This window comes from Peromyscus eremicus, chromosome 4 (assembly GCF_949786415.1).
Source record: "Peromyscus eremicus chromosome 4, PerEre_H2_v1, whole genome shotgun sequence".
Taxonomy (NCBI): domain Eukaryota; kingdom Metazoa; phylum Chordata; class Mammalia; order Rodentia; family Cricetidae; genus Peromyscus; species Peromyscus eremicus.
This window is the reverse complement of record NC_081419.1, coordinates 99,068,812-99,095,036: the sequence shown is the minus strand read 5'-3', so window position 1 is coordinate 99,095,036 and position 26,225 is coordinate 99,068,812. Positions and strand designations below refer to the sequence as shown.

Genomic DNA, 26,225 nt, shown 5'->3' with positions numbered 1-26,225 from the left:
CCAAAAGTAGGAGCCTAGGATGGGTCATGTGCACATTCAATATATGCATGGGTATTTTGCTGGCATGTCTGTATGTGCACCACATGCATGCTGGGTGCCAGTGGAGGCCAGAAGGGGGCATTGAATCACTTGGGACTGGAAATACAGAGGGTTGTGAGCTGTCATGTGGGTGCTGGGAATCAAACCCTGATCCTCTGGAAGAACAGCCAGTGCTCTTAACCGCTCAGCCATCTCTCCAGCCCACTTCTATCCTTTCTTTTTTAAATGTGGAAACTAAATTGCTGGCATCACACGGTCAGAATCAGCTATTTTACCACAGAGAATGTTGGCTCCTAGAGAAACCATCACATGAACAAGCTTCTATTCAGCAGGAGTCAGTGCATTTACTGACCACCTGAGCCCCCATTGTGGGAAACATAAGAGCCGGGTTACACGATTAGTCAGCACTAAAAAAATGCCAGTGTACATGGAGTTCCATATGTATTTTTTCTGAGTAAAAACATTTAAATATAATATTTTATAGTGTTTACTTTCCAAGATTTTTTTTTAGTGAAAGCATCTCACTTGTTCTTAATTTTCTATCATAGTTCTTTTATCTCAAGAAGAAAGTATCCATTACAGCAGAAACATGGATATATGAATCATATTTCTATCTTGCAGATGTCAATGAATGTGACCTGAATCCGAATATCTGCCTCAGTGGGACCTGTGAAAACACCAAAGGCTCGTTTATCTGCCACTGTGATATGGGCTATTCAGGGAAAAAAGGAAAAACGGGCTGTACAGGTATGCTTCCTTTTCATACCAATCAAAAAAATATCAAGTAGCTAAGAAACTGCCATAATGACTGCAGTTTAGCACAAGTTTTTAAACTTCCCATTTTAGCTGCATTGTAGGTATTTTGTATACTATATTCATTAATTTAGCTTATGTGCCTTTGAAACGTTCCATGCTCTATTAGACCCAAGATGAGGTCTCTTCTATCTGTGAAAATAAGGATGTGTTGCATTGGATAAGTTAACACGACTAATGATGTGATTTTTATAGGTTAAGAATCATACTTTCAGGTCACATTAGTGACCATGCTAGTTCCTGAATGCTCATACTCCTTTATCAGAGCAAGATCTTTTGATAATCCTCTTTGCCAACACTTCATTTTACAACTAACATTGTCTTCTAAAGAAAATGCCCTATGTTTCACCGGTTCTTACCAGTCTTCCCTTCCTCCAGTTAGAGTGCCTTTGACACGTTAGCTTTTTATCCTAAATGAGTCTTTATTTATGTGACTTAGCTAATGTCATAAGGGAATTGAACCATTCACGGTCTTCTTGTTCGTTATCAGTAGCACTTAAGAAAAACATTTCACAATATTTTCAGGAGACTATACAATTAAATGCCAAATGGAAGAAGCCACTCTGTGCCATGATGTTGTTTTATTCGTGTTTTGTTGTTTTCAAACATGAAATAATGAAATTAAGTACATGGAGTGGCAGACAGAGTAAAGTTTTCCTATAATAACTTATATTAAAGTTACCCATTGTGGCATATAACATCATTTAAAACATCATGGAGATCATGGTGAGTTTGAATTAGATAACTGTAAAAAAAAATTAACAAGTAGTGGGCTGGACTTGAACTTTAAAAGCTGCTGGGCAAGCCCTTGTGACTTAAACTTTAATATTGGCAGTTTGAGAATGTGTGGGTCCTTCTCTTAATTATATCATTGTATTTCAAGAAAGCATCAAAGTATACTTATCAGTTATAAAGTGACTGTGTTGATTGTCAAACTTGCTAATACACGGCAGTAATATTATTGGTGATTCTTCAAAAGTGTCAGCCTGCCCAAGCCATTAAAAGAGGCATAATACTGAACTGCTTTTATGCTCCCTCTATTGCTTTTCATAGAAAGGCTGGCTAAGGGTCCTTTCTGGCAGAATGCTTAACCCCTCAACTCGTCCATGTAGGCGCTCAGAGACAAATGATTCTTAGGTTCAACATTTATTATCAGCTGCCAATGTCAATATAAGGCTTGCTAAGGTCTGGCAGCATGAAGAGGAAGGTAGACTAATTCTATCCTGCTTTGTAATGAATAAAGGCAAAAATCAAGCTCACTGAAGTTCAGACAGAACATCATGATGATCCCAAAGAGACAGAGTCTCTAGGGACAGTGTTCATTGACTCGAGGGAAAGAGTGTGTAGAACTCCATTATCCCGAGTCATTTCAACTGGTAAATGTGCAGTGGATGGTTATTTAAGGATCTTTACCATGGTGGAAGGTTATGTCCATGCTGGAGTCATATCATAGGTACAAGAGATACCGTGTTCTGTAACTTACTGCTATTCCAGATACAGCATGTAGAGGCAACATGAAGTCTACCTGAACTTCTGTGTAACTGTTGCCACACATGCGTGAAATCCACTATTAAAGAGAAATGTTTACTTTGTGTGCAGAAAGGCTTGTTTTTATAATTGAGTTTGCGGAGATGCTGAGACTGTGGGGGACAGGAAGTACTCACTGCGTGCTGGAGAGTCAGTACCAGTGTTACGGTACAGCAGTCACCTTTCAGTAAATCCCACAAACAGAAATATACTCAGAGAAATATTGTCTTTTCAGAAGGGCCAGTACCTCCCTATTCTTTCCAACTGCACCCTAGAATGACTTTTCAGTTTGACACCATCCAGCAAGTACTATAGGAAGAAGCCCTGGGGTGTGTGGCTTCTTCAATATCATGGTGGGATGGCTTATGATATTCACATTTGAAAGAGTAGAATGCTGGATTTGGTTCTGGGGGTCTTCCACTGGTTTGTGATCATGAGCAAATAACCAGGGTCCTCTGCCTTTAATCAAACAATCCCCTTGAACAAAGATCTTGGCAGTGACCGATGGGAGGAGGGGGCTGCGTTAGGGCCAGAAGAAAAAAAATCCTCTGTGAATAATCCTGTTAGTAACAGCCAAGGGTATCACACTGGACCGGAAATGACTTCCACAGACAGGAACTGGCAGGAAGCCTCACACACTTGAAAACAAGTTTTAAAATTTCAGCCAAAATGTCTTTTCAGTCCCTCATAACTAGGGCTCTTTCAGGCTGGTTTCAAATCAGTGTTACTCACAGCGTTGAGCGCCATTGGGTCACCTTGGTGACGGTTGTGTTAAAGACAAGTGTTTATAATATCCTAGACAACTAATGTAAACGGAGATACTTATCTTGCCTAATTGGATAAGCAAGACATACTACAAATAACAGAGACGTTTCAACTGTATCCTAACCATACACACACACACACACACACACACACACACACACACACACACACGCACACGCACACGCACACTCACACTCACACTCACACGCACATGCACACACCCACCCTTGCTTATTTAGATAGGATTTTTAAAATGAGTACCCTGGGAAGCAATTATTAAGAACACTTATGCTGTTTCCTAAGAAGGGACTTTGTTTCATGAGAACTAAAATCACCCTCTGGGCTCCATTACAGCTCTGTCTAAATATTCCAGCTCCCTTGTCATTACTGATTGTTTCCATTTTAACAAATAAATATGTTTTCTTCTCCCAATCACATAGGCAGTGTTAAGAATCCACCCACTGACTCACATTCCCAGCCCACACAGATGCTAAGGGCTTCGTTTTTTTTCTTCTTAAGCTTTGTCCAAATTGTGGATACTGCTGAGGGGAATGTTTGATTTAATGGAGAGAGAATGCACGTTCGCTTGAAACCTAGGACGCGGCTCCTCTGTCTCTGGCTTAAGTGGGTGGGGTCACAGCTTTCCTGTGACCTCTGCTGCTCATGCTAAGTAGCTGTAATGGGAAGAAGATAAAGAGTCATTTCAGGGTGCCACCCAAGTGGGTCTCGCCTTTCACAAGCTCAATTTTAAGAACCTACCTGGCATCACATGCACACTTTACCGGTGGACACAATCAGGATTGTTGAAATAGCTAGATTTCTGGATAAATCCATTTCTCAAACTCTCTGTTCCTTTCACATGAGAACTGTTCCTGGTGGGTCTGAGACGTAGGCTTCTGCACCAACAGCCAGCCATTTCCTCCCGTCTTATCGCTCTCCTCCGCTGGCTGTCAGCCTGTGGAAACTCCATGGGTGTTCACTTCAGTGAATAGTTTTGGCTCAAATTTTGACCCAAATTAAGAAATCCAAGTAGTCCTTGCATTTAGGCTGCCACGCTCTCTTCCTCAACTCCTAATTCTAGAGATTCCTCGTATGTCAGTACGCTTGGGGCAGATGGTGTCCGGGAGGCAGAAAGGCAGGCATGGCCTCTCTCTCTGTGTATGATGGCTGTGGGAGGTTACAGAAGATCACCACATATTCCATACCTGGGTGACAGATTTCTGGGCTAGGCAGAGCCCTGCCATGGAGTCTGCTTGTAACTCACTCACCCTTGCCCCTCAAGGGGCCCTGCACAAAGGACCCATGAGAGCCTCCGTGACAGAGGACCCGTGGGGCTGCAGAGACTGCAGTGTCGGCCTGAATTTGAATTGCTTTGCTTTACTTTGCTCCCATTAATTCTGAAAAATGAATTTTCTGTCTGGAGCAAACTTGTGGAGCAAAGAGAACATTTGTACAGAGAGATGTTCTTGGCAAACGCGTGCTGTTTCCTTCATGCTGTTGAGGAGAGGTTCAGCACAGTGCTTTTGTTTGCTTGTTTTCCCTGCGGCTCAGTTTCCCCTCTGTTTGCCAATCTGCCATGGAAACAGCTCATCAATAAGAGTTGGTGTGTGTGTGTGTGTGTGTGTGTGTGTGTGTGTGTGTGTGTGCGCGCGCTCAGAAATATGGTTGCAGTGTGTGTGTGACCTGCTGGCTTTCTCATCTGCTTCTTACACACCGACCACGGAAGCTACTTAACATGATGAGTCATATTCACCATGTGAGACTTGAATATGACCTTTGAACTGACCTTTTCCAGGTATTCCAAAGCCTGCGACACACAGCCTCTTGCAAACAGAATTTCTTTCCACCTTGAAAGCATGATAAAAATCTAAAAATATTTTCTTGATTTAGAATTTTATATTACATTTTATAATAATAATTAAAGGAGATTCCTCTATCAAAAGAAGTGGTTGTTTTCTTAAAAGCAAGATTAGCGGAAAAGGTAAAAGCATGTGAAAATCGTGCTGCCTTTGACCAGTAGACAACTGGACAGAGGGAGAAAACAGAGACAGTTGGGGGTTGAATGATGGAAGAACATGATGTAGATATATATGAAAATATAATCAGACCCATTTTATACAGTGAATGTATGCTACTAAAAAGAGAAAGTTGGAGAGGTGGTGTGGAATTACAGATCGATAGGCTCTGATTAACTGTGAAATTGTAATTAGTAGAAGAGGTTCGTGGATGTTTCTCCGAGGCTGACAGTTCTCATCAGCATTTCAGTCTTTAAAACAAAGTTTAGAAAAAAACTGAAGTTAGTAAACGAATGATCTTTGTTACACCTGGGCCCCAAGAGAAGTGTCAGTGCACAGGGAAACTGAGTCCGGGCTTACTCTACCTTTGCCCTTTACTGTCTGCGGGGCCCAATCTCTGCCTTCTCTGAAAATTTAAAAATTCTGAGAGCAGAATTCTAGTTCTTTGCACTTAGAAACTTTCCATTACTTTCCTTGTGGGGATGGAACACCTGATAGAAACAACCGAAGAGAAAGAGGATTTCTTTTGCCTCTTGACTTCAAGGGACATTTCACCATGGTAGGGAGGCATGACAGCTGGACAGCTCTGCCTGTGGCAGTAGTTTACAAGATGACCTTTTCATATCTTGACTGACCAGGAAGCAGATGTCTTCTTTAAGCCCTGCCCAAGTGATCCCATCTGCTACCTAGGCCATGGTATCAACCTTCCCAAACAGCATCACAGCTGGGGAGCAAGTGTTTACACACAGAAGCCTGTGGGGACATTTCACACTCAGACTACCCCCCCCCACACACACACACAGCAGCTCCTTCTTTCCACCTAGATTATTTGCTAAATATTATGACAAATAAAAGAAGGAAATTAAGACAGAACTCACAAAAGTTGTGATTTGTATATTTCCTTCTGAGATATATGACTACCATGCTTGGAGACATCTGTGTTGGTTCTATGGAGTCTGTGAGACCAGCATAGGAAGGCTTGCATTCCTAAATGCCTGTGTGACATTCAACATGATTATCCCTACATCGGCCTTCTTTATTTCTATGGTTATGGTGGGCTCTGTTGTCCAGTTACTTGAGGTTTCAGTCACAAGTTCAAAAGCTGTGTGTCTCCATTGTCCTGCCCTGTTACCTCTGTCAGTTCATGTGACCTTTGAGACCACACTAAAATTAGCCTAAACAACTTGAAATGATAGTAAAAACATTCTCTCCTATGTATTTTCATGTCCTGATTATCGGTGACATAACAAAAAGAATTCTATAAAAGAAACCTTTTGTTATTGTATCTTGTGCTTGTGCCCAAGACCATTCTAGGCTTAAGATGAAGCATTTTGACAAGCCGCTTGTTTCTTAACACTTTAGAGCTGTTGAACCGAGCTTCCTGAGTAAATGAAGGGCAAACACAGCTCGTTTACCTGGCGTCTTTTTCAAGCCACTGTTCAAGTGATCGCTGGAGATTCTTGCGACATTTCCCTGTGCCCGTCTTCTTCTTGACCCGAGTTTGGTGTGAGGCATTGGTTTACATTTCAAAATCATAGACTCATTTCCATGCATATTTGTTCCTAGTGAATGACAGAGTGAATTGTGAAGGTAACAACGTATATGTTGAGTTTGTTTGAAGAACCAAAACAAAAAAAAAAATCACCATAACATTTTTGTATAGTCTATCCTAGCTAAATTTGAAATGAAATTTCGGAGGATGGAGAATTTTGAAACCATTTTTGATCTTTTACTAACTTCACCTACTCTGGTATTTCTTAGTCTTACCCAAGTTCTCTCTAGGTTGACTTGAGTTGTACATGAAATATGCAAGAAGGCTTAGGTTGCCAGTGTGCTGGGACTCTCGGGAAGCTAAGAAGAGTTACACATTGTCTTACGCAACATTTTCTGCACATGATTGAAATGATAATACCTAAAATAAGGATCTAATAAGAGTAAAACATAATGGAGTAACAATGCTTTAAATTTAAGAATAAAAAAACAGACAATTCCAAAGTTTTCTGATATGTCAACATTATATTCCTTTGCCTATAAAGATGTGAAAAATGCATAATTACCTATAGTTGTTGTAAAAAAAAATATGTTGCCAATAAAAACATGACCATGACCACTAACTAACCAGAAGGGCATTAGGCAACTCACCTTTTAAGTTGTCACTTGGAGAGAGGTTTGCTTTGCTGAGAGGTGCCTGGGTGCTCCCATTAGAAATACAGAGACGAATGGAAGTTATCCACAGCAAATGCAATGACCACATTATTGCTTCCTCGTAAATTAAAACACAAAGCTGCTCAACAGGGAGGGATCTTAGCATCTATGTGGATACTAAGTCATCTGTATTATGCCAGGGTGAGGATGAGAGAGAATCTGCTTTTAAATATTGCCAAGTCATTAAAAAGACCAAAGCTGTTGTTCTAAAGCACTGGTTATGCATTTTCCAGACATCAACGAGTGTGAGATCGGAGCACACAACTGTGGCAGACATGCTGTATGCACCAACACGGCGGGGAGCTTCAAGTGCAGCTGCAGCCCTGGGTGGATTGGAGACGGCGTCAAGTGCACAGGTGAACTGGAAAAACAACGGAAGTTGCAGTCATGAACTGTGTGGATTAGAAATACGAAAATATTAATTTTGTAAAGTAAAATTTAATTTTAATTTTATTTCAGTGTAAATGTCATGGTATTGATAATGATGTAAACTTTGTTCTTAAGATCTGGATGAATGCTCTAACGGAACCCACATGTGCAGCCAACACGCAGACTGTAAGAACACCATGGGGTCGTACCGCTGTCTCTGTAAGGACGGCTACACAGGAGATGGCTTCACCTGCACAGGTAGGCTTGTTTGGAAACAACTGGGTGACTGTGTTGGAAAGCACATAGCCCACATCAGACCAACAGTTCCTTTTGAAGACTGGGGCATGCTGGTGGAGTAACAGAAAAGACTACTTACTTCTCTGAGATTAGATCCCCATGGAACAAAACCTGGAGGCAAGTCACCAAGGTGCCCTCAAAAAGTTAGCACAGTGTGTGTGTGTGTGTGTGTGTGTGTGTGTGTGTGTGTGTGTGTCTGTCTGTCTGTCTTGCTATCTCTCACATCTCATATATATGCATACATATGTACACATATACATTTATATGCACATACATCGATCTATATAATGGCATCACTATTCTAAAGCAAATCATATTCCTTTTTATATGTGTTCACCTTTGTGTTTTGGTGACTTGTCTGTGTATCTGTGTATCAAACCCAAGGAGAAGCTTGCTGTAGGAGGATGTGAAAGGGCAGAGGATGTGGTGTTCTGTTGGAGGAAAACAGTACAGACTTTCACCACATCATCACCATCACTGCCTATTGGCATAACAACAGTTCAGAACTGCTCTATAAGACTTTCTCTCACTTTATGATGTACTCATGAAATTGCCTTCCCTCTTAGCTCTAATTAAAAGTCATGGAATTAGCATAAACTTGCTATGTGAATTTAAATATGTAGGATCACATAAATACGTGATTGCATAATTTATGCAGATAGTTATATGCACATGTCCACAAAGACAGTACCTCTTGTTTCAAGGCTTTGGGATTAAATAAGATAGACCCATTGTCCATAAAGTACGTGACTTATAGCATAAACTTAAATTAATTAAATAAATTGAAGCACTAATTTCTGCCTGGCACTGTGAAATTAATAATAAGGTGCCAAGTAAGTACGAGAGAAGCTAAGGCCCACTGAGTGGATTACTGAAAGTTTTACTGTAGCTGAAATCGTTGCTGCCCAGCCCAGGAGTGCTTTGTCTTATCATCTTGGGGAAAATATTTAAATTACACTTATTGGGTATCGATGCTTCACATGCTTGGTATTTAATGCTTGTGACCTTGCCACTCCGCCTCCTCTGTCACCTCTTTGAGCTGAGCCCAGTGCCTGAGAAATGGGCACGCACTGTGACATGTTCTTTCAAATATGTCCTTTCTGTGAGTGACCCTTCTTGTGAAAAGATCCTAGCCTGAATAATGAGTTTGACTCCATACTCACTTTGCAGCACTACTGATAATTTAGCCTTCAGGGTTCTTAATCTGTATCCCATACTGCTGCATATTCAATATTGGCATTCAAAAGAGAAAAACCAGTGAATTTAAATTTGTCAAACAGGAATTATGATGAAGTGCAGTTATACTCAGGAACTTGGCAGTTATAAAAATTATAGGACCTGAGGCATTGGAAAGCGCTCAGCTGCAAAAGCATGACTTGTGTTTCTGTCTGCAGACCTCGACGAGTGCTCTGAGAACCTGAACCTCTGTGGCAATGGCCAGTGTCTCAATGCCCCTGGCGGGTACCGCTGTGAATGTGACATGGGCTTTGTGCCCAGTGCTGACGGGAAGGCCTGTGAAGGTAAGTAACCACGGGGAAGCTGTAAGGAGCCTTCAGGGCTGGATGAGATTTACCTATTCAAACATGACTGGCTTTTTTTCTATTTTAAACTTGAAATACATTTTGCCTTCATATTTAAGCTGCTTAGTTCAGTTGGTAGAGGATGTGATGGTTAGTATTGTTGGCTTCAGAGGATTTAGAAGGGGCAAAAGTCAAGCCTCTCGGCATGCCTGTGAGAAATTATCTAGATTAGGTTAACTGAGGTGAAAATCAATTCTGGTGGCACCATTTTATAGGGTAGGGTTCTGGATTAGCTAAAATAAGAGAAAGTGAACTGAACGCTAGTGTTCATTGCTCTCTGCTTCCTGACTGTGGACATGATGTGACCAGCTGCTTCAAGCTCTTGCCATCGTGGTTTCCCTTCCATGAACATGCACGAGTTAAAATAAACGCTCTTAACTTTACTACTTTTGGGGGGTATTTTGTCACACCAACAAGACAAGTAACTAGTATAGGGGGTAAGCCCTCAGGAAGACCATTTCTGTTGATGCAGAGAAAATCTGGGCCAAGTGATCTGCAAGGTTAAACCATAGGATGGACATAAGAGAGAAAGATGACCATGCACAGTTAATTCAGTGCAACTCAGTCATCCCTACTTCTGGAAAAAAGAACTGTTAAAGCATAGGACCCCTGGTGTTCTGTTTGAGGGTTTTCTATAAATACAGAAACATGGCTGTTAGTCTCTGCCAGCCTTTGGTTTCCACAAGTCAAGGCTTCCAGATAACGACACCAGAGAGTGTGCTCCTTGTGTGGAGTAATGTCCTAAATATATCTTAGAACAGTCTCTAAATATCTCACATATGTGGACAGAGAATGGAAGTTGACATGTCCCTGGAGGAGAATTCCCTGGAATAGCACCACTTGCTTTTGTCCCTTGGCTTCAAGTTCTGTCTTTCTGGAGCATGTTGGTCAGATAGGAAGAGTCCTGGAAACCCCATGACTCAAGAAGGATCCAATCAGGAAAGAACAGGTTCTTCTCCTTCCTCACACTTGTCAAATGTGAGCACACTATCTTCATTAAAAGTAATTAGGACCTACTGTGAACTAAAATGATTTCAGGAGAAATAAACAAATGATAAGGACTGACAGACGTTTAGGCAAGGCCCCGATTAGTGCATTAGCCAATAGCTCTTCCTGGTTAAGATAATAGGAATTCAGAAGCACTGTTCATTTGTGTGTACACACTGATTTCTGTACTACCCTTAGTTATGGAACCCTTGGGTGTTTTCTTTATCCTGTTCATGTTAAAAATGCACCCTGATATAAAATTTCTAAGGCAAGAAACTAGATTATGACCATGCTGGTGAGCCTAAGGCCTTGTTTACTTCTGTGCTCCCAAACCCAGGGGAAATAGGTACTGTCCCACCTCTCCTGACAGAGACAGGCACAGGGCAAGTGTTGCTTCTCTTAAAACTCACAGGGAGGTTTTTGTTTGTTTGTTTGTTTGTTCTTAATATAAATCATCCCTGGCAGAGTGGTCACGCCTAGTTAAAGCAGTCTCCAGTCTGAAAGTGGGTGTATTCATCACAAGCACAGCGCTCAGATGAAGCAGTGGTGTGGGCCTGGAAGAGGCGTCTGCAGTGTGTGGGTCTCCTATGGACCACAGCAAGCACACACCGGCGAACCCGGGACAGAGGATAAAACTGAATTTGAAAGCTGCCCCAAAAGGGCCTTAAAATTTTAGTTCTCTGCCAAAATTGGGGGAATATATAGATAAGAACCCAAGAATTTAGTCTACCTTGTTCTGTTTGGCTCTTGCTTTACAATAGTAATGTAGACCCATATCAAATGGCACAAAGAAGATGTTCAGCCTGTGGCCTGGGATGTGATGGGGCCCATCAGAGCCTCTCACTAGCAAGGCTTCTGTGTGCAGACAAATCCCCTGAGAGTCCAGGGAAACTGCTTAGATTGATATCAGGTAGAATGTGTTTGCTTAATGCTAATATCCATGGCTTAATTTTATTGAGTAGCTTTTAAAATGGAAATTTACAAAAAAAAAAAAACCCTCCCTCTTTTTGTACTCCCTCCCCCAAGATATCGATGAGTGCTCCCTTCCAAACATCTGTGTCTTTGGAACGTGTCACAATCTCCCAGGCCTCTTTCGTTGTGAGTGTGAGATCGGCTATGAACTGGACCGAAGTGGTGGGAACTGTACAGGTAAGGAGTCGCTCACGTTCAACACCGGCTCCCAGGTATCCCAGGGTGCCATGGCTGGGCCTGTCACCAGGACCACACAAGCTTCAGAGGAAAACAAAGGAAGAGTAAGGCATTAAGAGTCGAGGGTACATTTTCTCAGACTTGAAACTGATGCGGCGTGAGGAGGCACAGGAAAGAGACAGGTCTACAGGCTTGGACATGAGTTTGTGGCTCCCCAGGGATGTTTTCTGGGGTGCTCTAGCTGTGGCTTCTTGAATATGTCTTCAGAGCTTCCTTTCAAAGGCCATGCCCTGGGATCTCTGGTTTGCTTCTTGTATATTTCCAATGCAATCCCCATACCTTCCCACCCTGCTCCGGGTACTGACCACCAGAGTGCCTGATACACATGGGCTGGCCATGCATTTCTTCTATATGTGGCGGTGGTTGGGAGTACAGGAGTCTGTGCATAGGTGTGTGGAGGCCAGAGTCACCATCCAGTGTCTTCCTCTGCTTTCTGTTTCATTTGCTGAGACATGCTCTCTCATTGAACCTGAACTCACTGGTGGGCATGAGTTCCTGGGACCTTCCTGCTTCTTCCTCCCAGTTCTAGGGTTATGTGGGTGTAGTGGATCTCACCTCAGGTCCTCATACTTGCAGAGCAAACATTTCACCCACTGAACTATCTCCTTAGCTCCATTTAATACAAAAGATCATTTTTTGTAGAGCCAAGGACTCCCAAGGAGCACAAGAAAAAAAAAAAATAGAAAAATTACAGCCTCACAGCTCTCTTTGGTACCAAGAAAAGGCTGACAATCATGGCCAGTTTCTTTCTTAGTCTGCCCCTCCACTCAAGGTACAGAGAAAGCAGGTCCCATTCTGGAGGACATCAGGACATCCAGACCATAGGAAACACCATCGGACAAGTGTCCTGATTCCTCAGGCTGTCCTCTCGAAAGCCATTTGTCTAGTTCAGGGGATTTCTTAAGCATTGAAAATAGAGAAGAGAAGAAAATTTTAAAAAAAGAAAATAGAGAAGAGGATTGTACAGAGTTAGAATCTGTCAAAAAAAATCCATGTCCTAAATATCTGGAATGTTGTAGATATTTTTGGACTAGAAACCAAAAGGGAAATGTCTGGGATAGCATCTGTGCAGGCAGAGCCTCCATGAGCTTAAAGAAACATGCTAAGCCTCCTGCATGTGTGTTCAGAGAAGACAGTGCACACAGCCTGCTCCCAAATGTTCCCTGGGACATCTTGCTCTAATCTGACAAAATAACATGCCACACATATTAAATGTATTGTTTTTATAAACCTATGTCTGAAATTTTGGTTGACCGATGTCAAAACAATGTTTTGCCGTTAGCTACCTTGATTGGAATATTTTTCTTAGCTCCAAAGTTACATTTTATTCTGGTGACAGCTGCGAAGGTAAACATGTTCTGGGGGTGGGGGTTGGATCAAGGCTGTGACCCAGTTCCTTCCTGGGGAAGCGCCTCTCAGAGGTGGGAGGTTGCGTCACTAGGCATGATCGCATCTAAGAATTGATGAGTTCTTGTCAGGGGCCCTAGACTAGGTGCTCCTGCCTCTGGTGATGTCAGTCTACACCGACGCTGGGTAATTCCGCCCGTTTCTTTGGCTGTAGATGTTAATGAGTGTCTGGATCCAACCACCTGTATCAGTGGGAACTGTGTGAACACTCCAGGCAGTTACACGTGCGACTGTCCACCCGACTTTGAGCTGAATCCAACTCGGGTTGGCTGTGTTGGTAAGACCCTTAAAACTTGTCTGAGACACATACTGTTTATTATTTTAAAAGTATAACTGAATGTTCATTTCTGATGTTTTCAAAAGTAGTAGTATAGAAATTTAAATATTTCTCAAAACATACTGTATACTTTGAGCATTTCTGAAGGAAAATGATCAGTATATATTCTCGGGCACTTTTCAGCTTCTTAACAAAAGTAATTATGATTTTTAAGCACTTTCAGAAATGAGTTTGACACTTTACTCCTCCTACCCCTCCAAGAGGAAGAATTTGCCTGACATTTTGGTTTGTTTGTGGATGATAAATAGACACTCGTTCTGGAAACTGCTATCTGGATATCCGGCCCCGAGGAGACAACGGAGACATGGCCTGTAGTAATGAAATCGGAGTTGGCGTTTCCAAGGCTTCCTGCTGTTGTTCGCTGGGGAAAGCCTGGGGAACTCCATGTGAGCTGTGTCCTGCTGTGAACACGTGTAAGTGGACAGCCTCCGGTCTGTTATTACTCCACCTCAGACCAGGTCTCTCTAGATCCATAAAGCAGAAGTCACTGAAGGGGGAGCTGAGGGTGTCTCTGTTTATGACAGAAAAAGGCAGGTCATTCCCATCAGGACACTTTGAGTACAGAGCAGTCCAAAGACTCCCTCTTGGGCTTGTCCTAAAAGCTTACATAGGGCAGGGAGTGTCTTCTGTCCTAGGAAGAAGATAGAATTACTGTAATGTTCCAGGGCTAGGTCTTCAAGTATATTTGAATGGAAGCTTCATAATTCGATTTGAAGGCTGTAAAGAATACGTCTCCTTTAAAAGGGGCTTCTATCTTGTACTTTGATTTATGATCAGGCGTAGCCAGTCTGGCCAAAGTCAGTGCCTGCCACTTCCAAGGTATATTGGATAAACGTTGAGTCATTTCTTGACGAAGGGTCATGCATTTACTTCTCAAAATATTCACCAATTAAGTTGAGAAGAGAAAGGTTAGGTAGTCAGAGGCCTGCCCTCTGAGAATGTTCGGTCTGTTAGGCAGAATGGGACCCAAATGTAGGAGCTCTAACTCAGCATGGGCCTCCACCACGAGGGAAGGCACAGAGTCACATTTGATAAGAAATGTGCACTAGGTTCAAGTTAGGAGCCTCTGAGGGGTGGCTCTGTGACCTCGGCCAGGTTAACCTCTTAGTATGGATGCAATCACTCAGGCAGAACCGAAGACACAGCCTGGCAGATACCACCTCTTCTTTCCTCTTCAGAGAGGGCTTAGTTCAAGTCAGAAGTGGGTGCGGACCGCTCTGTGAACTTCTGAGCTTCGCTTTGGAAAAAGGACATGTCCTAAGTGAGGAGACACCCAAAAGGGGAAGAAAAAAACCAAAGGGGGGAGGGACCCGATGTCACTGAGAGTAAGAGATTAGGAGGGAAAACCCAGATTTGGACTTGGGAATATGGAATTCAGCTTTATAAATTAATAATGATCAACAAAATTAGAATAGGAATTTAAATATATATGAGTCCACATGGTTTCCCAAAGCCAGGGCAAGGGCCAAGCTCAGGAAGACTGATAATTATGAAAGATGAGTCTAGGGCTCTTTAGGACGATTTTATAGGCTGCATCCCTGTCATTCATATGCTGAGGCATGACACTGAAAGAATTGTTCTATGTGGATCTTCATGGCTTGATGGGGGAGTTCAAAGATGCTGGGAAAGACAGCTTTTTAAAAAAAATCTGGGTTTTACATGTGTGGAACAGAGGAGTGAGAAAACTATCTTAGACATCAAGGAGGGCAGTGGGCTGGCTGACACAATGAATGAAGAATCTCCTAAGCTCTGTTTGGAAAGGGTCTTAGGGACAGGCTGATGATCATTATTAAGGGAGATGGTGACACCCAGGAAGGAATGCTAAGGACAACCAGGACGGAGTGAAGTGTGCGGGAAACAGAAATGGAAGGGAACTCTGTTTTTAAAAGCAGCGACAGAGATAGAGCATGAACTACCTCACAAGAATGTAGGACTGGGAGAGTAACTGCAGGTTTCTGAGATCAGCACAGCGGCCTTACGTTTAGGAAGCAGTCCATGTACGCTAAGATGCTCACTTGCTTTAAATGGCTAAATAAGAGTGAAAGATTCTGGAAGGTTAGCATTGTCTGTCAGATGTGTCAACCTTTCTCCTGAAGATGTTAGGAACTCACGTGGAACCTTTTGTTTCGATAGCTGAGTATAAAATCCTTTGCCCTGGAGGAGAAGGTTTTCGTCCAAACCCCATCACCGTTATATTGGAAGGTAAACGTTTCTCCTTTGTCTCAATACGCACACCTTTTGGATGACCTGGGTTGGTTCGCATCCCGAAGACATGCCTTGTTTTCCTTCTGATAGACATTGATGAGTGCCAGGAGCTTCCAGGGCTGTGCCAAGGGGGGAAGTGTATCAACACCTTCGGCAGCTTCCAGTGTCGCTGTCCGACTGGTTACTACCTGAACGAAGACACTCGAGTGTGTGATGGTGAGTGATCCCTTGTAGGAAATGTCTTTCAAATACCGAGGATGACTAACACCCCAAACCAGGATACAGTTACCCGGAAATTGAGGGGTTAACGGCATGGCTTCATAAGCCAAACTTGAGCTAAACCATGTTCTTTAGAAAACCCATTTTCACTACACTAACAAGCCTCCTATCTCCGTGTTCAGGGAAGTTCTAGGCTCTCCTTCTTGTCCTTAACTACTTGTCACTTGTGCAAGTGTGTTCAGATGAGCCCACCTTAGCAGGCAGGGCTTTGTCTTTAAGATACAACAAATGGCCTTATTCAACTTTTTAAAGATGAAGAATTTTGATCGTTTTTCGATTTGAGAACAATTAGCCCAAGGACTGGGTATGGGGGCAAGGAATCCATCTCCAGGATTCACAAGACCAGTTGGGGAGAGACCTCTTCAGTAAGAATTATTTAAACATCACAGTGCATTAGCATTAGTGCTCAGACTTGCAGCCAACAAATACTCCTATGAGCCGCCTTGTTTGAAAATGGAGATGCACTAAGAATCCCTCCTACATTACTGTACAGTGAAGATTTAGGAAGCTGACTGTCACTGATGGCTTCAGTCTAGATTCTATCTACGAACATAGGACGTATATCATTATCTTTCTGAAGATTTTTGCCCCGTTTCCATCTCTCAGTGCTTTGGGGGAACATTAAGGACTGATTTATTAAGCCCTCGTATCAGAAGGCATGAGTCCCTTTGTAGACCTTCTTGGCTGAAAATCTGGACACCCATAGCTAAGTCCCTGCTGTTCACATCTGGGGTTCAAGTCCCCTAGATGGAGGCTTGGCTCTTGGCTATCAACATCCACACTGACACCGGACACCTGCCCGTTCCAGAGCGATGCGTTCATAGTCACGTTACACCCTCTCTTCTGGGTTATAGATGTGAACGAATGTGAGACTCCTGGAATCTGCGGGCCAGGGACATGTTACAACACCATTGGCAACTACACCTGCATCTGCCCTCCAGATTACATGCAAGTGAACGGGGGAAACAATTGCATGGGTGAGTCTCAGTGCGTCTCGGGCCTGTGGGCTCGACTCCAGCCTGCAAAGGCCAGTCAAGCACCTGGGGCTTGGCGCTGTTCCGCTCATCGGCGTGCTTCCCTCCTTTGAACTGTTGTAGTTCAGTTCAACCGCCCCCCCCCAACACGCCGCTTGCAGACCATAAGTTTGGCATGGTCGCCACTGTGGGTGGGTGGTCGAGGGTTTTTCTGTAAAATATGCTGTTGGAAGATGCCGAACGCTTTAATAGCACTTCTTTCGTTTGACTTGTAGGTGTGTCTTTATACACTTACATCACAGCACTGACCTACAGCACTAACATATCATGAGTCGGAAATAAGAGACTCGCTCCCAAACAGCAGTGGAGAATTGTTATGGGGAGCGTGGGTGGAGGGCTCTGTCGAGTTTGCTAATGATGCACTCCATAATGCACTACGTCATTCCGTGGCACAGAACACCAGCGAGTGCATTTCTCCGGGTGCCTTGCTTGTGGCAGCATGGCTGGCCGAGAAGCTGTGTGCGGGATGGTCTGACGCTCTTACCACAGCTGGACCGGCACATGTGCTTGCCTTTGGAGACTGCGGCAAGCTCTGCCGTGCTGTGCAGAGCCCGCAGGGTCACCGGTGCGTTTGTCCTCCTTTCCTCCAGACATGAGAAGAAGTCTGTGCTACAGAAACTACTACGCTGACAACCAAACCTGTGACGGAGAGCTCCTGTTCAACATGACCAAGAAGATGTGCTGCTGCTCCTACAACATCGGCAGAGCCTGGAATAAGCCCTGCGAGCAGTGTCCGGTCCCGAGCACAGGTGACACTGGGTTTCATGGCTACCGCCATCGAGACATCGGCTAGGAATGACTTTGTCTAGAAAGTCGATCTTACTAACGAGAGAAGAGAGTGTATTCTTTCTTTTCAGAGGGAAAACTTGACCCGCAAGGGCAAACATTCACCTTACCGTTGACTGTGGTCCTGTCCGCTGAAAGCCAAGTGACAGAATAAATTTCCTAACTTACATCCAAATTTATAACCAGACCTGTAAATTCAACATATCACAAAAACATAAACCTTGCTGGCATTGTTTATATTAAGACATTGGAAGCATCAGGGAAACCGATATGAGACATAAATGAACATAATTTTTTATGTGTTTAAAACTAACCTTGGGCTGTGGAGAAGGCTCTGTGTATAAAATCACTTGCTACACAAGTGTAAGGACCTGAGTAGGGATGTTGAGAACTCACGTGAAAGCCAGCCACAACCACCAGGATGGAGGATAAGGAAACCTGTTTCTCCCACAGTGTCAGGGGGGTCATTTTTCCTTCAGTGTCTGTGTTACAGACAAGGTTACATCTGCAGTATTTCCAGATGGAAACGTTTTCACAACTGTTTACATAGTTATGTCTCTCCCTGAGTTCTTGCTCATCCCTGACCTCTGCCCCTTCTTTCTTTAACTCTTGCAGATGAATTTGCTACCCTCTGTGGAAGCCAAAGGCCAGGCTTTGTCATTGACATTTACACTGGCCTACCCGTGGGTGAGTTTCAGCCTGTGCGCCTGTGAGCATGATGGGGGTCCTCTGCTTCAGCCACTGAGTTAAAAGCGGGGAGATATACACACTGCCATTTTCCTAGGTTCACTTTTCCCTTTTCTGAGAAGGAAAAAATTGTTCAACGATGCCTCAAGCAGTTTCGAAGTCGTCAGTTGAAAAAACGATGAGACGCCCTTTGCAGCGCCACCTAATGGATAGAAGCCTTCACTGCTCATGATGAAGGGGCCTGGGAAGCTTTTCAGGAAATAACAGTCCAGCTTAATGAACCTTAGTGAATCAACAAAGGGATGACAGGGCCAGATGCTGTTGGATTTACCTTAATTCCCCAGTCTTTCCTTCCAAGTTTAACATGACCTTTCAGTTCTTTTATGAGGGTTTGTTACACAAAGCCCCCCTGCTTATCAGTTTTGCCTCCCCTGACCTCTCTTCGGGTCCCTCCCTTGGAGAATTTCATGGGTATAAAAATCTTTTCAGAGCCAGGCATGGTGGCGCACATGCCTTTAATCCCAGCACTTGGGAGGCAGAGGAAGGCAGATCTCTGAGTTCGAGGTCAGTCTGGTCTATAGAGTGAGTTCTAGGACAGCCAGGGCTACCCAGAGAAACCCTGTCTTGAGAGAAAAAAAAAAATCTTTTCAGTATGAGGTCCCACATGGGAGCTGAAGCAGACGCTGTGGTGGGATAGCAGCTTGGACTAGATCGAGAAGCACCGTGGATTGAGAAGCGGTGCACAAGGTCGGCCAGCACAGGCAGTGAGTGCCCTTGCGGTTTAGAAGCAAACACCACCAAAGTCAATGGACGCTGCTGCGTTCTCAGCTTCTCCCCGCTGTGATTTATGCCCATCCCTAGATGCCCCCTAAGCCTCTGCGACTGCGTCTGCCAGCAGACACCACCACTTGCTTTGTCTTGCCTTATTCCTAGTAAGTAAAGCCGAAATCCACATCAGCCTTTCCAGTGACCTTGTTTAAGAAAACAAGGACCTGGGCCAGCAATCAGCAGGCTTTCATAGCGCCAAATCCATATGGCTCCACAGGCCAGTCAACATCCAAAGAAACTTCATGGTTTGGAAAGAAAAACTGCTAAATGACATTGGCATGGAACACCTGGCCTTAGCTACTCTGTTTTTCTCCTTCCCCAAACATCTTTTAATCTGTCTAGAATCTATGATTGGGAGGTAAGTGGCCTCTAATGGTAATGGGTCTCCATGGGCAGTCCAGGCATGTAACCCGGCAAAGCCTGGCCCCAACACTTGGCAGTCAGCAAAGACTTGAAATGGCATTAGCACCATCCACTAGTAGACCTGGGAAGACCTCCAACCATCTTGTCCAAATTCCTTGCTTTCCACTGGAAGAGACAGAGGCCCAGAAAAGGGAAGGGACTCACCCAAGGCCACCTAGCTAATTAGTAACAGAGCTGGGACCAGAACCCAGTTCTGACTCACAATTTGCTTGGCTTCTAGCTCTGGGCAACTAGAAACATGGTATTTTGCAATGTACTTAGTGTTACCAAATTCTGCCACGACAAAATAGTTAGATGATTATAAGACTTTGTTTTATTTGAGCTTATAGCCTCCCTCTGAAAGGTCTTGGAACTGTTAGTATATAGCGTCCATTCTTGGGTGGCTAAAACTATATAGCATGTTTATTAATCTTGTCTTAAAATATAAACTTCTCCAAATGGAAATAAAATCCAGACAGGAAAAGAAAAAGAAAACATTTAATAACATCCTTTCGCTATTTTGTACCTGACAATGACTGGGGATTTGGTCCAGACTGTTTTTACTAAGCTGAGTAATAACACATCATTCCTACTTAGAACTAACGGATGTGGGTGACCCTATTTCATGTTTTAATCTATACTAAAAGAATGGACTCTACATTGGTTCTTGTTTGCAGATAAAACATAATGGTGATGTTACCTCGCATGGCTATTTAACATTGGCGTCAAAGGCATAAGAATCTAAAGACAAAATTACCTATATTTGAAATAGTGATGTTTTGAAATTGTACCCTTGGAGATTTTGTTTTAATTGGTTGTTTAGATTAGCATGTAAAACAGTGGGCTTTATCATGACATTTTCCATACACATGTGTGGTTACACTTCTCACCCACTCCTCTCCCTGTGTCCCACTCCCACTGTGCCTTTGGCTGGTCCCCTCTCTCCTTCCAGTCAGCCCCACCTCTGCTGTCTTGCTACAGGAATCCCACTACCCTACTTCACCTCCCTTGAGAACCTTTCCTCCACTCCCATCCCCCTTCTAGTTTCACAGCCTCTGTCTCCCTTGGAGACGCCAAGCTGTGTTTTCCATTAAGGAGGTCAGTTTGCTTCAGACAAAGTCAAACTCTTGAAAAGGGGTCTCGGCCAGGTTGGTTTCAGGGTGTGTTCTTTTGAGGTTTCTGCTATTCTTATAAACTCCACCTTAGGGCTAGAGAGATGGCTAAATGGTTTGGAGCGCTGGCTGCTCTTCCAGAGGACCCGGGTTCAATTCCCAGCACCCACATGGCAGCTCACCACTGTCTATAACTCCTACTCCACTAGATCTGACAGCTTCCCACAGACATGCATACAGACAAAATACCAATGCACATAAAATAAAAATAAACAGACTCCACCTAGCCCATGGCTGTCTTCTTACAACTCTGACAAGCAAATTCCCTACGGAGCCTCCTGATTATAATAAGAAAACAAAGTTCCTCTGTAGAGTAACGGAAGCCTCAGGAACTAGAGGCTTGTGAGTGTAGCCCCATACTTTACATGCCTGTCCAACTGACATGGTCTGTCAAACTCTGACAAGCAGTAGAGGAGCCTTCCAGGAGAAGATGCCGACAAGCCCAAACCTCTGACCTTAGGAAACAGTCTTCAATCAATCCCTCCTCATCTGGCGTACATGTTGCCCAGTAGTTGCTCACTCAAACGTGGTTCCTACCTTACAAATAGGATGCTTTGCAACAAAATCTAACCCCAAAGATATGGAATCCACATAAACACACGTGGGTCTGTCTTTCCAATCCTGTCTTCAGCTCTCACAGGCTCGTGGACCACACTGTTGCTCACAAGGGGCTTCTCTGTTTCTAGATATTGATGAATGCCGGGAGATCCCAGGGGTCTGTGAGAATGGGGTGTGCATCAACATGGTCGGCAGCTTCAGGTGTGAGTGTCCAGTGGGGTTCTTCTATAACGACAAGTTACTGGTTTGTGAAGGTAAGTGTGACTGTACCACATCCACAAACGAAGCACCTGGCAGGCGACTTAGCAACACCCTTGCGAATTCTACACCACTGGACTCAGCTCAAGAGCTAGAATGGAAAAAAAAAAATCATAGGAAGTTCTCCCAGAGTTGACAAAAATACGTTTTAGGAATGTATTAATTAAGAAAAGCACATGGTAGAGACCAACATGAGATTTCATGAAAAAAACAACAACACTTTTTTTTTTTTCATGAACTCCTGGGGGAAACTAAGATGTTCATTCTAGAGCCTCTTCCCCAACACACAACATATTAGTTTCCCAGCTGATAGAGAAAACACAAGAGGATAGTTATCTTTAGCTAAATGTCAAAGCCAGTGTTCTCTTCAAAACAGAGATCTACTTACCCAGAATGGAAACAATGGTAAAACCAATATTCCAAACACCTGAGAGAATTCTACATGACAAGAAGAACAAATTTGATTTTATATGGAGAATGTTGGCATGCAGGCAGATGGACCTCCGGTTGCCTGATGCTGCCATATATATAGACAGAGATTCTTGAGTCTCGCTTATAACACGTCATACTTTCCCCCTCCAACAGGAAAGACAGCATTCTTTTACATTTTAGTGGAAGAGACGTTGCTGCGTATTAAATAGGTGATGTTCTCTGGGATAACTGGAATCGGTTTCTCCGCAATACTTGAGCGGCAGGCCTCTAGCCAAGTTTTACACATTATAGAAAGGTTGTGTTATTACCCCTTGGAGCGTGTGTTATGGCACACACGTCAGTATTTTGACATTAACAAAGCATTTCCTCTAAATCAGGAACAGTTTACGATCCACACATAGAGTTACGTTCCATTAGTAACCACAGGCTTATTAGACTCTCTTGCCAACTTTCAACCACTGTGGCCAACTGGGCACGCATCGCTTACCCTGCTTGTTGTGTGGGTTGTGGGCAGAGGTGATAGCCAGTCTGGGCCTTTTTCAGGAGATAGCCAGTTCAGAGCATGGTCCCAGCTTGGGGGGCAGGGGGGCGGTTCCCAAGAGCCATCAAGAATCGGGTTCCTGCAGAGAAAGCCGATGTAGGAAGAATAGGGGACAGCAGATCTTATCACGCTAGTGGTGGCTGTCTTCTTCTTGGCTGTTCCCTTCCCTTCTGGTATGAATCTAAGGCTGCCTGCCACTTTTTCCTTGTGTTTTCTCTTATCTCCATTTAGAGGCCCATTGGATAGTTATCCAAATACCCCTTTGCCACTAATATTTGCCAAAAGTGCTGCCCTTGGCCAGGACACATAGGCAAGGCCACCCATGAGCAAAAAGTCAACCCAGACCTTGCAACATACGTGGGATAGAAAGCCTGCAGCTGGGCCAGGGCAAGATCCCCTGTTGCCAGGGAAGACCCAGCATGCTCCACCCACTGGCTCTGCCTAGAAAAGTGTCAAGACTAGTCCCATTCAGAGAACAATCAGAAGATTAGGTGTTCTGATTTTGGGTTCCCATTTCACAAATTCTTCATCTCTGAGGTTTTCCCACCACATTCTTAGCCTTCAAAATAAATCAGAAAATGAGGGTTGATTTCATGCATGTCTTAGCCATCCTGAAACTGGAATGGATTCCAGGAATGTTTCTGGGGGACTTCCATATTTATACTTTCCACGAGGAAGTGCATGAGCAGATGTCAGGCTCGCGTGTCACAGAAGCGCCTGCCTGTCACACCACTTGGCTTCTATGGCATGGTTGATTCTGTGTTTCCTTACAGTTTACAATCAGAGCAAAACTGGTGGGTCAGACAGCGCCGTGTCCATCCTGACACTGGCACTGCCCCCTCAGACAGACATTCCCACTCCTCGAAGCTCCCCCAGTGGTGGTCACGTTTTCCCACCATAAAAGCACAGGCCTGAGAGACATCCTGATGTGTTTCTGTTGTGGCTTTTCCTGGGGAGGTCTGAGCACATCTCTTTACTTGAGGTAGGGCACTGACAGCACACCAAAGAAGAGAACTAAGTTTACCAAGTTATATACAGGAGCATGGGTGAGGAAGGATTCCAAACAAGAGCATGGCTGGCCATAGGCAGCTACATCACTGAAAATCCTACTCTCCCCCAACGTGGGGGACAATTCATGCAAGCTGATTGCTAAAAGGCTCACAGGCAGCTTGGCTGGCCCTCAGCCAGTCTCCTCTTCTCAGGCACTGTTTCTGCCTTTCTCCCTTGGGACTTAACTGTCTTCGAAGTTCTGTTCCTTTCCTGGGCTTGTTATGTCTCATCTCCCAGGGATTGGGATCCACCATTGGTAATGGACTTGCTGGCGATGGAAACAAATCTATGGTGACATGTATATCTACCATGATTTTATAGTGATGCACATCTACTATGGTTGTGTCATAGTTTCTCAGCCCTAAGGCGTCTCTGCGTTTTACGTACCTGCCCTTCCCTCCACCCCAATCTAAGCCCTGGGAACTACTAATCTCTTTTCTAGTCCCATAGTTTTGCCTTTTCCAGAAATTCAAATAGTTGAATCAGAAGAGTATTCAGCCTTTTCATCTGGCTTCTTTCACTTTTTAATCCACATGTGAGTGTCTTCCATGTCTTCCGGTAGCTCACGAGAATACTGGCTGATATTTTACCATCTCAGTATATCACAATGCATTTATAATGCATTCACCTACCAAAGGGTATCCTGCTTGCTTTGAGTTTTTGCCATTATGAATGAATCTGCTATAAATTTCCCTTGCTGTCATTTCAAAAGATGGAGCCAAAATAAGATATATGTCACGGACTCAACACCAGACTCTGTTCTCCCTCGAATTAAACTCTCTGCTGCTTCCAGATATCGATGAGTGTCAAAACGGCCCCGTGTGCCAGCGCAATGCTGAATGTGTCAACACCGCAGGCAGCTACCGCTGTGACTGTAAGCCAGGCTATCGCCTCACCTCCACGGGTCAATGCAACGGTAAGTAGCATCCGCTCAGAGCCTGTCCTGTCGCCATCTCTGTTCTGATACCTGCTCTTCCTCTGCAATTATAAAACTAAGGAACAGAAGTCAAGGTTTAGGTTGATAAACCCAAAGTAGCTAAAGAGAAAAAAGACAAAACAGGAGAATTGTTGGAATGTGTAAACTTAGCTTTATAAATGAGATATTTGCAAAAGAAAACAGAGGTCATTTATATAATCAATTGCCTATATCCCTACCCCACCCAGAGATTCCCACCTCCCCACATATATAAAATTAGTGTTCATGACCAAATTATTACTATTATTATCATATTTGCTTCTACATAATCTCCCTCAGACAGGGGAGGTTTTCACCACCTCCATTTATGCTAGAAGGCTGCACTCCCTTGAGTTGGAGCAGATCTTCCTGTATAAACAGATTGCACACACACACACACACACACACACACACACACACACACACACACACCACTACCACCACACCCTTGTCTTCCCAAACATCTCACTGACAAAAATCCCTCCCTGAAGGCAGCATCCACCGACAGTCTCCTCAGCTCCCCATTACCTACAGTAAGCCGGTGGTTTGGAAGGTGGGCTGGCAACCTTTGTCAGGATGTGGTATAATTAAGAAGGGAGTGTGTCATCAACTTCCATAGGTGGTAAACTCAGTCAGCATTTGATGATACCCATAGCTAGCCGCAACTCAGAGGCAAACCAATACTTCAGCCTGGTCTCCATGTAAGCTTCAGCATGGTTACAGTCGTTGCACTTTCAAGGTCAGGAAGAATGTGTCACCCTGCTCAGGGCTCACTTCCAAGTGGGTTTCCTGGAGTTTTGTGCATTTGTGAATGAAACAACTCGGGGGGGCGGGGGGAGACCATGGTCAGGTTTTCCTTGGCTCTCCTGGCCAGCCGTGATTAAGTGGTAGGAAGTGTGCTGCTCTCTGAAGGGTGTTTTCCATTGTTTAATGAGACCTTGGTGGGAAGAGGGTGTAGGAGCAGAACAAAAAAATTACCTTGTGAATCAAGATTTGTTTTGTTGGGTTTAAAGGAGCATGTGCGAGTAGTCAGCATTCCCTCAATGGAGCTGAGGTTATCCTTAAAGTAAACATACAGAACAGGAAAAGTTCGGCTCTCGCTGATAGGAAGCACAATACCCCGGTGCCTTTGACTCTAGCTCTACTTCCCTGCATTTTACTTTTAATTTATATTTCTTTGGAGCTGGCTGAAGTAAGTCCAGTTAAAATAAAGAGTGGCTGGTCATACTGAGTGTGCCATTTTAGACCATTTACTCTGGCCGTTAAGTTGGGCTATTTATAGACAACAAAAGTCAACCAGCTACAGCCTACTGCAGCGTAAGCTCTTTGTGTTTTCTTATTGAATGTTAACATAGACTGCATCTGGGACTATCAGGATAAACCTGGGTGAGTAGTTTATATAGCCCACAATTCAGCTTCCCTCAGTTATTGGAGCCCTTGAGTTTTGTAACTCTTCGGCCTTGAGGGTTGAAGATTTTATTCTAGAAA

General features: G+C 43.9%; 1 protein-coding gene across 1 annotated transcript in view; it reads left to right on the top strand.

The window, feature by feature from the left end:
* The window catches only part of Fbn1 (fibrillin 1), a 215,568-nt gene that overhangs the window by 150,748 nt on the left and 38,595 nt on the right, over positions 1–26,225 (top strand). Inside the window, exons 31-44 of the mRNA XM_059261299.1 lie at positions 661–786; positions 7,598–7,720; positions 7,869–7,991; positions 9,425–9,550; positions 11,624–11,746; positions 13,368–13,490; positions 13,799–13,963; positions 15,684–15,752; positions 15,846–15,971; positions 16,889–17,011; positions 17,659–17,817; positions 18,470–18,541; positions 21,630–21,755; positions 24,576–24,698. Of these exons, the coding sequence (XP_059117282.1) occupies positions 661–786; positions 7,598–7,720; positions 7,869–7,991; positions 9,425–9,550; positions 11,624–11,746; positions 13,368–13,490; positions 13,799–13,963; positions 15,684–15,752; positions 15,846–15,971; positions 16,889–17,011; positions 17,659–17,817; positions 18,470–18,541; positions 21,630–21,755; positions 24,576–24,698 (1,707 nt within the window). The remainder of the gene's footprint in view (positions 1–660; positions 787–7,597; positions 7,721–7,868; positions 7,992–9,424; positions 9,551–11,623; positions 11,747–13,367; positions 13,491–13,798; positions 13,964–15,683; positions 15,753–15,845; positions 15,972–16,888; positions 17,012–17,658; positions 17,818–18,469; positions 18,542–21,629; positions 21,756–24,575; positions 24,699–26,225) is intronic.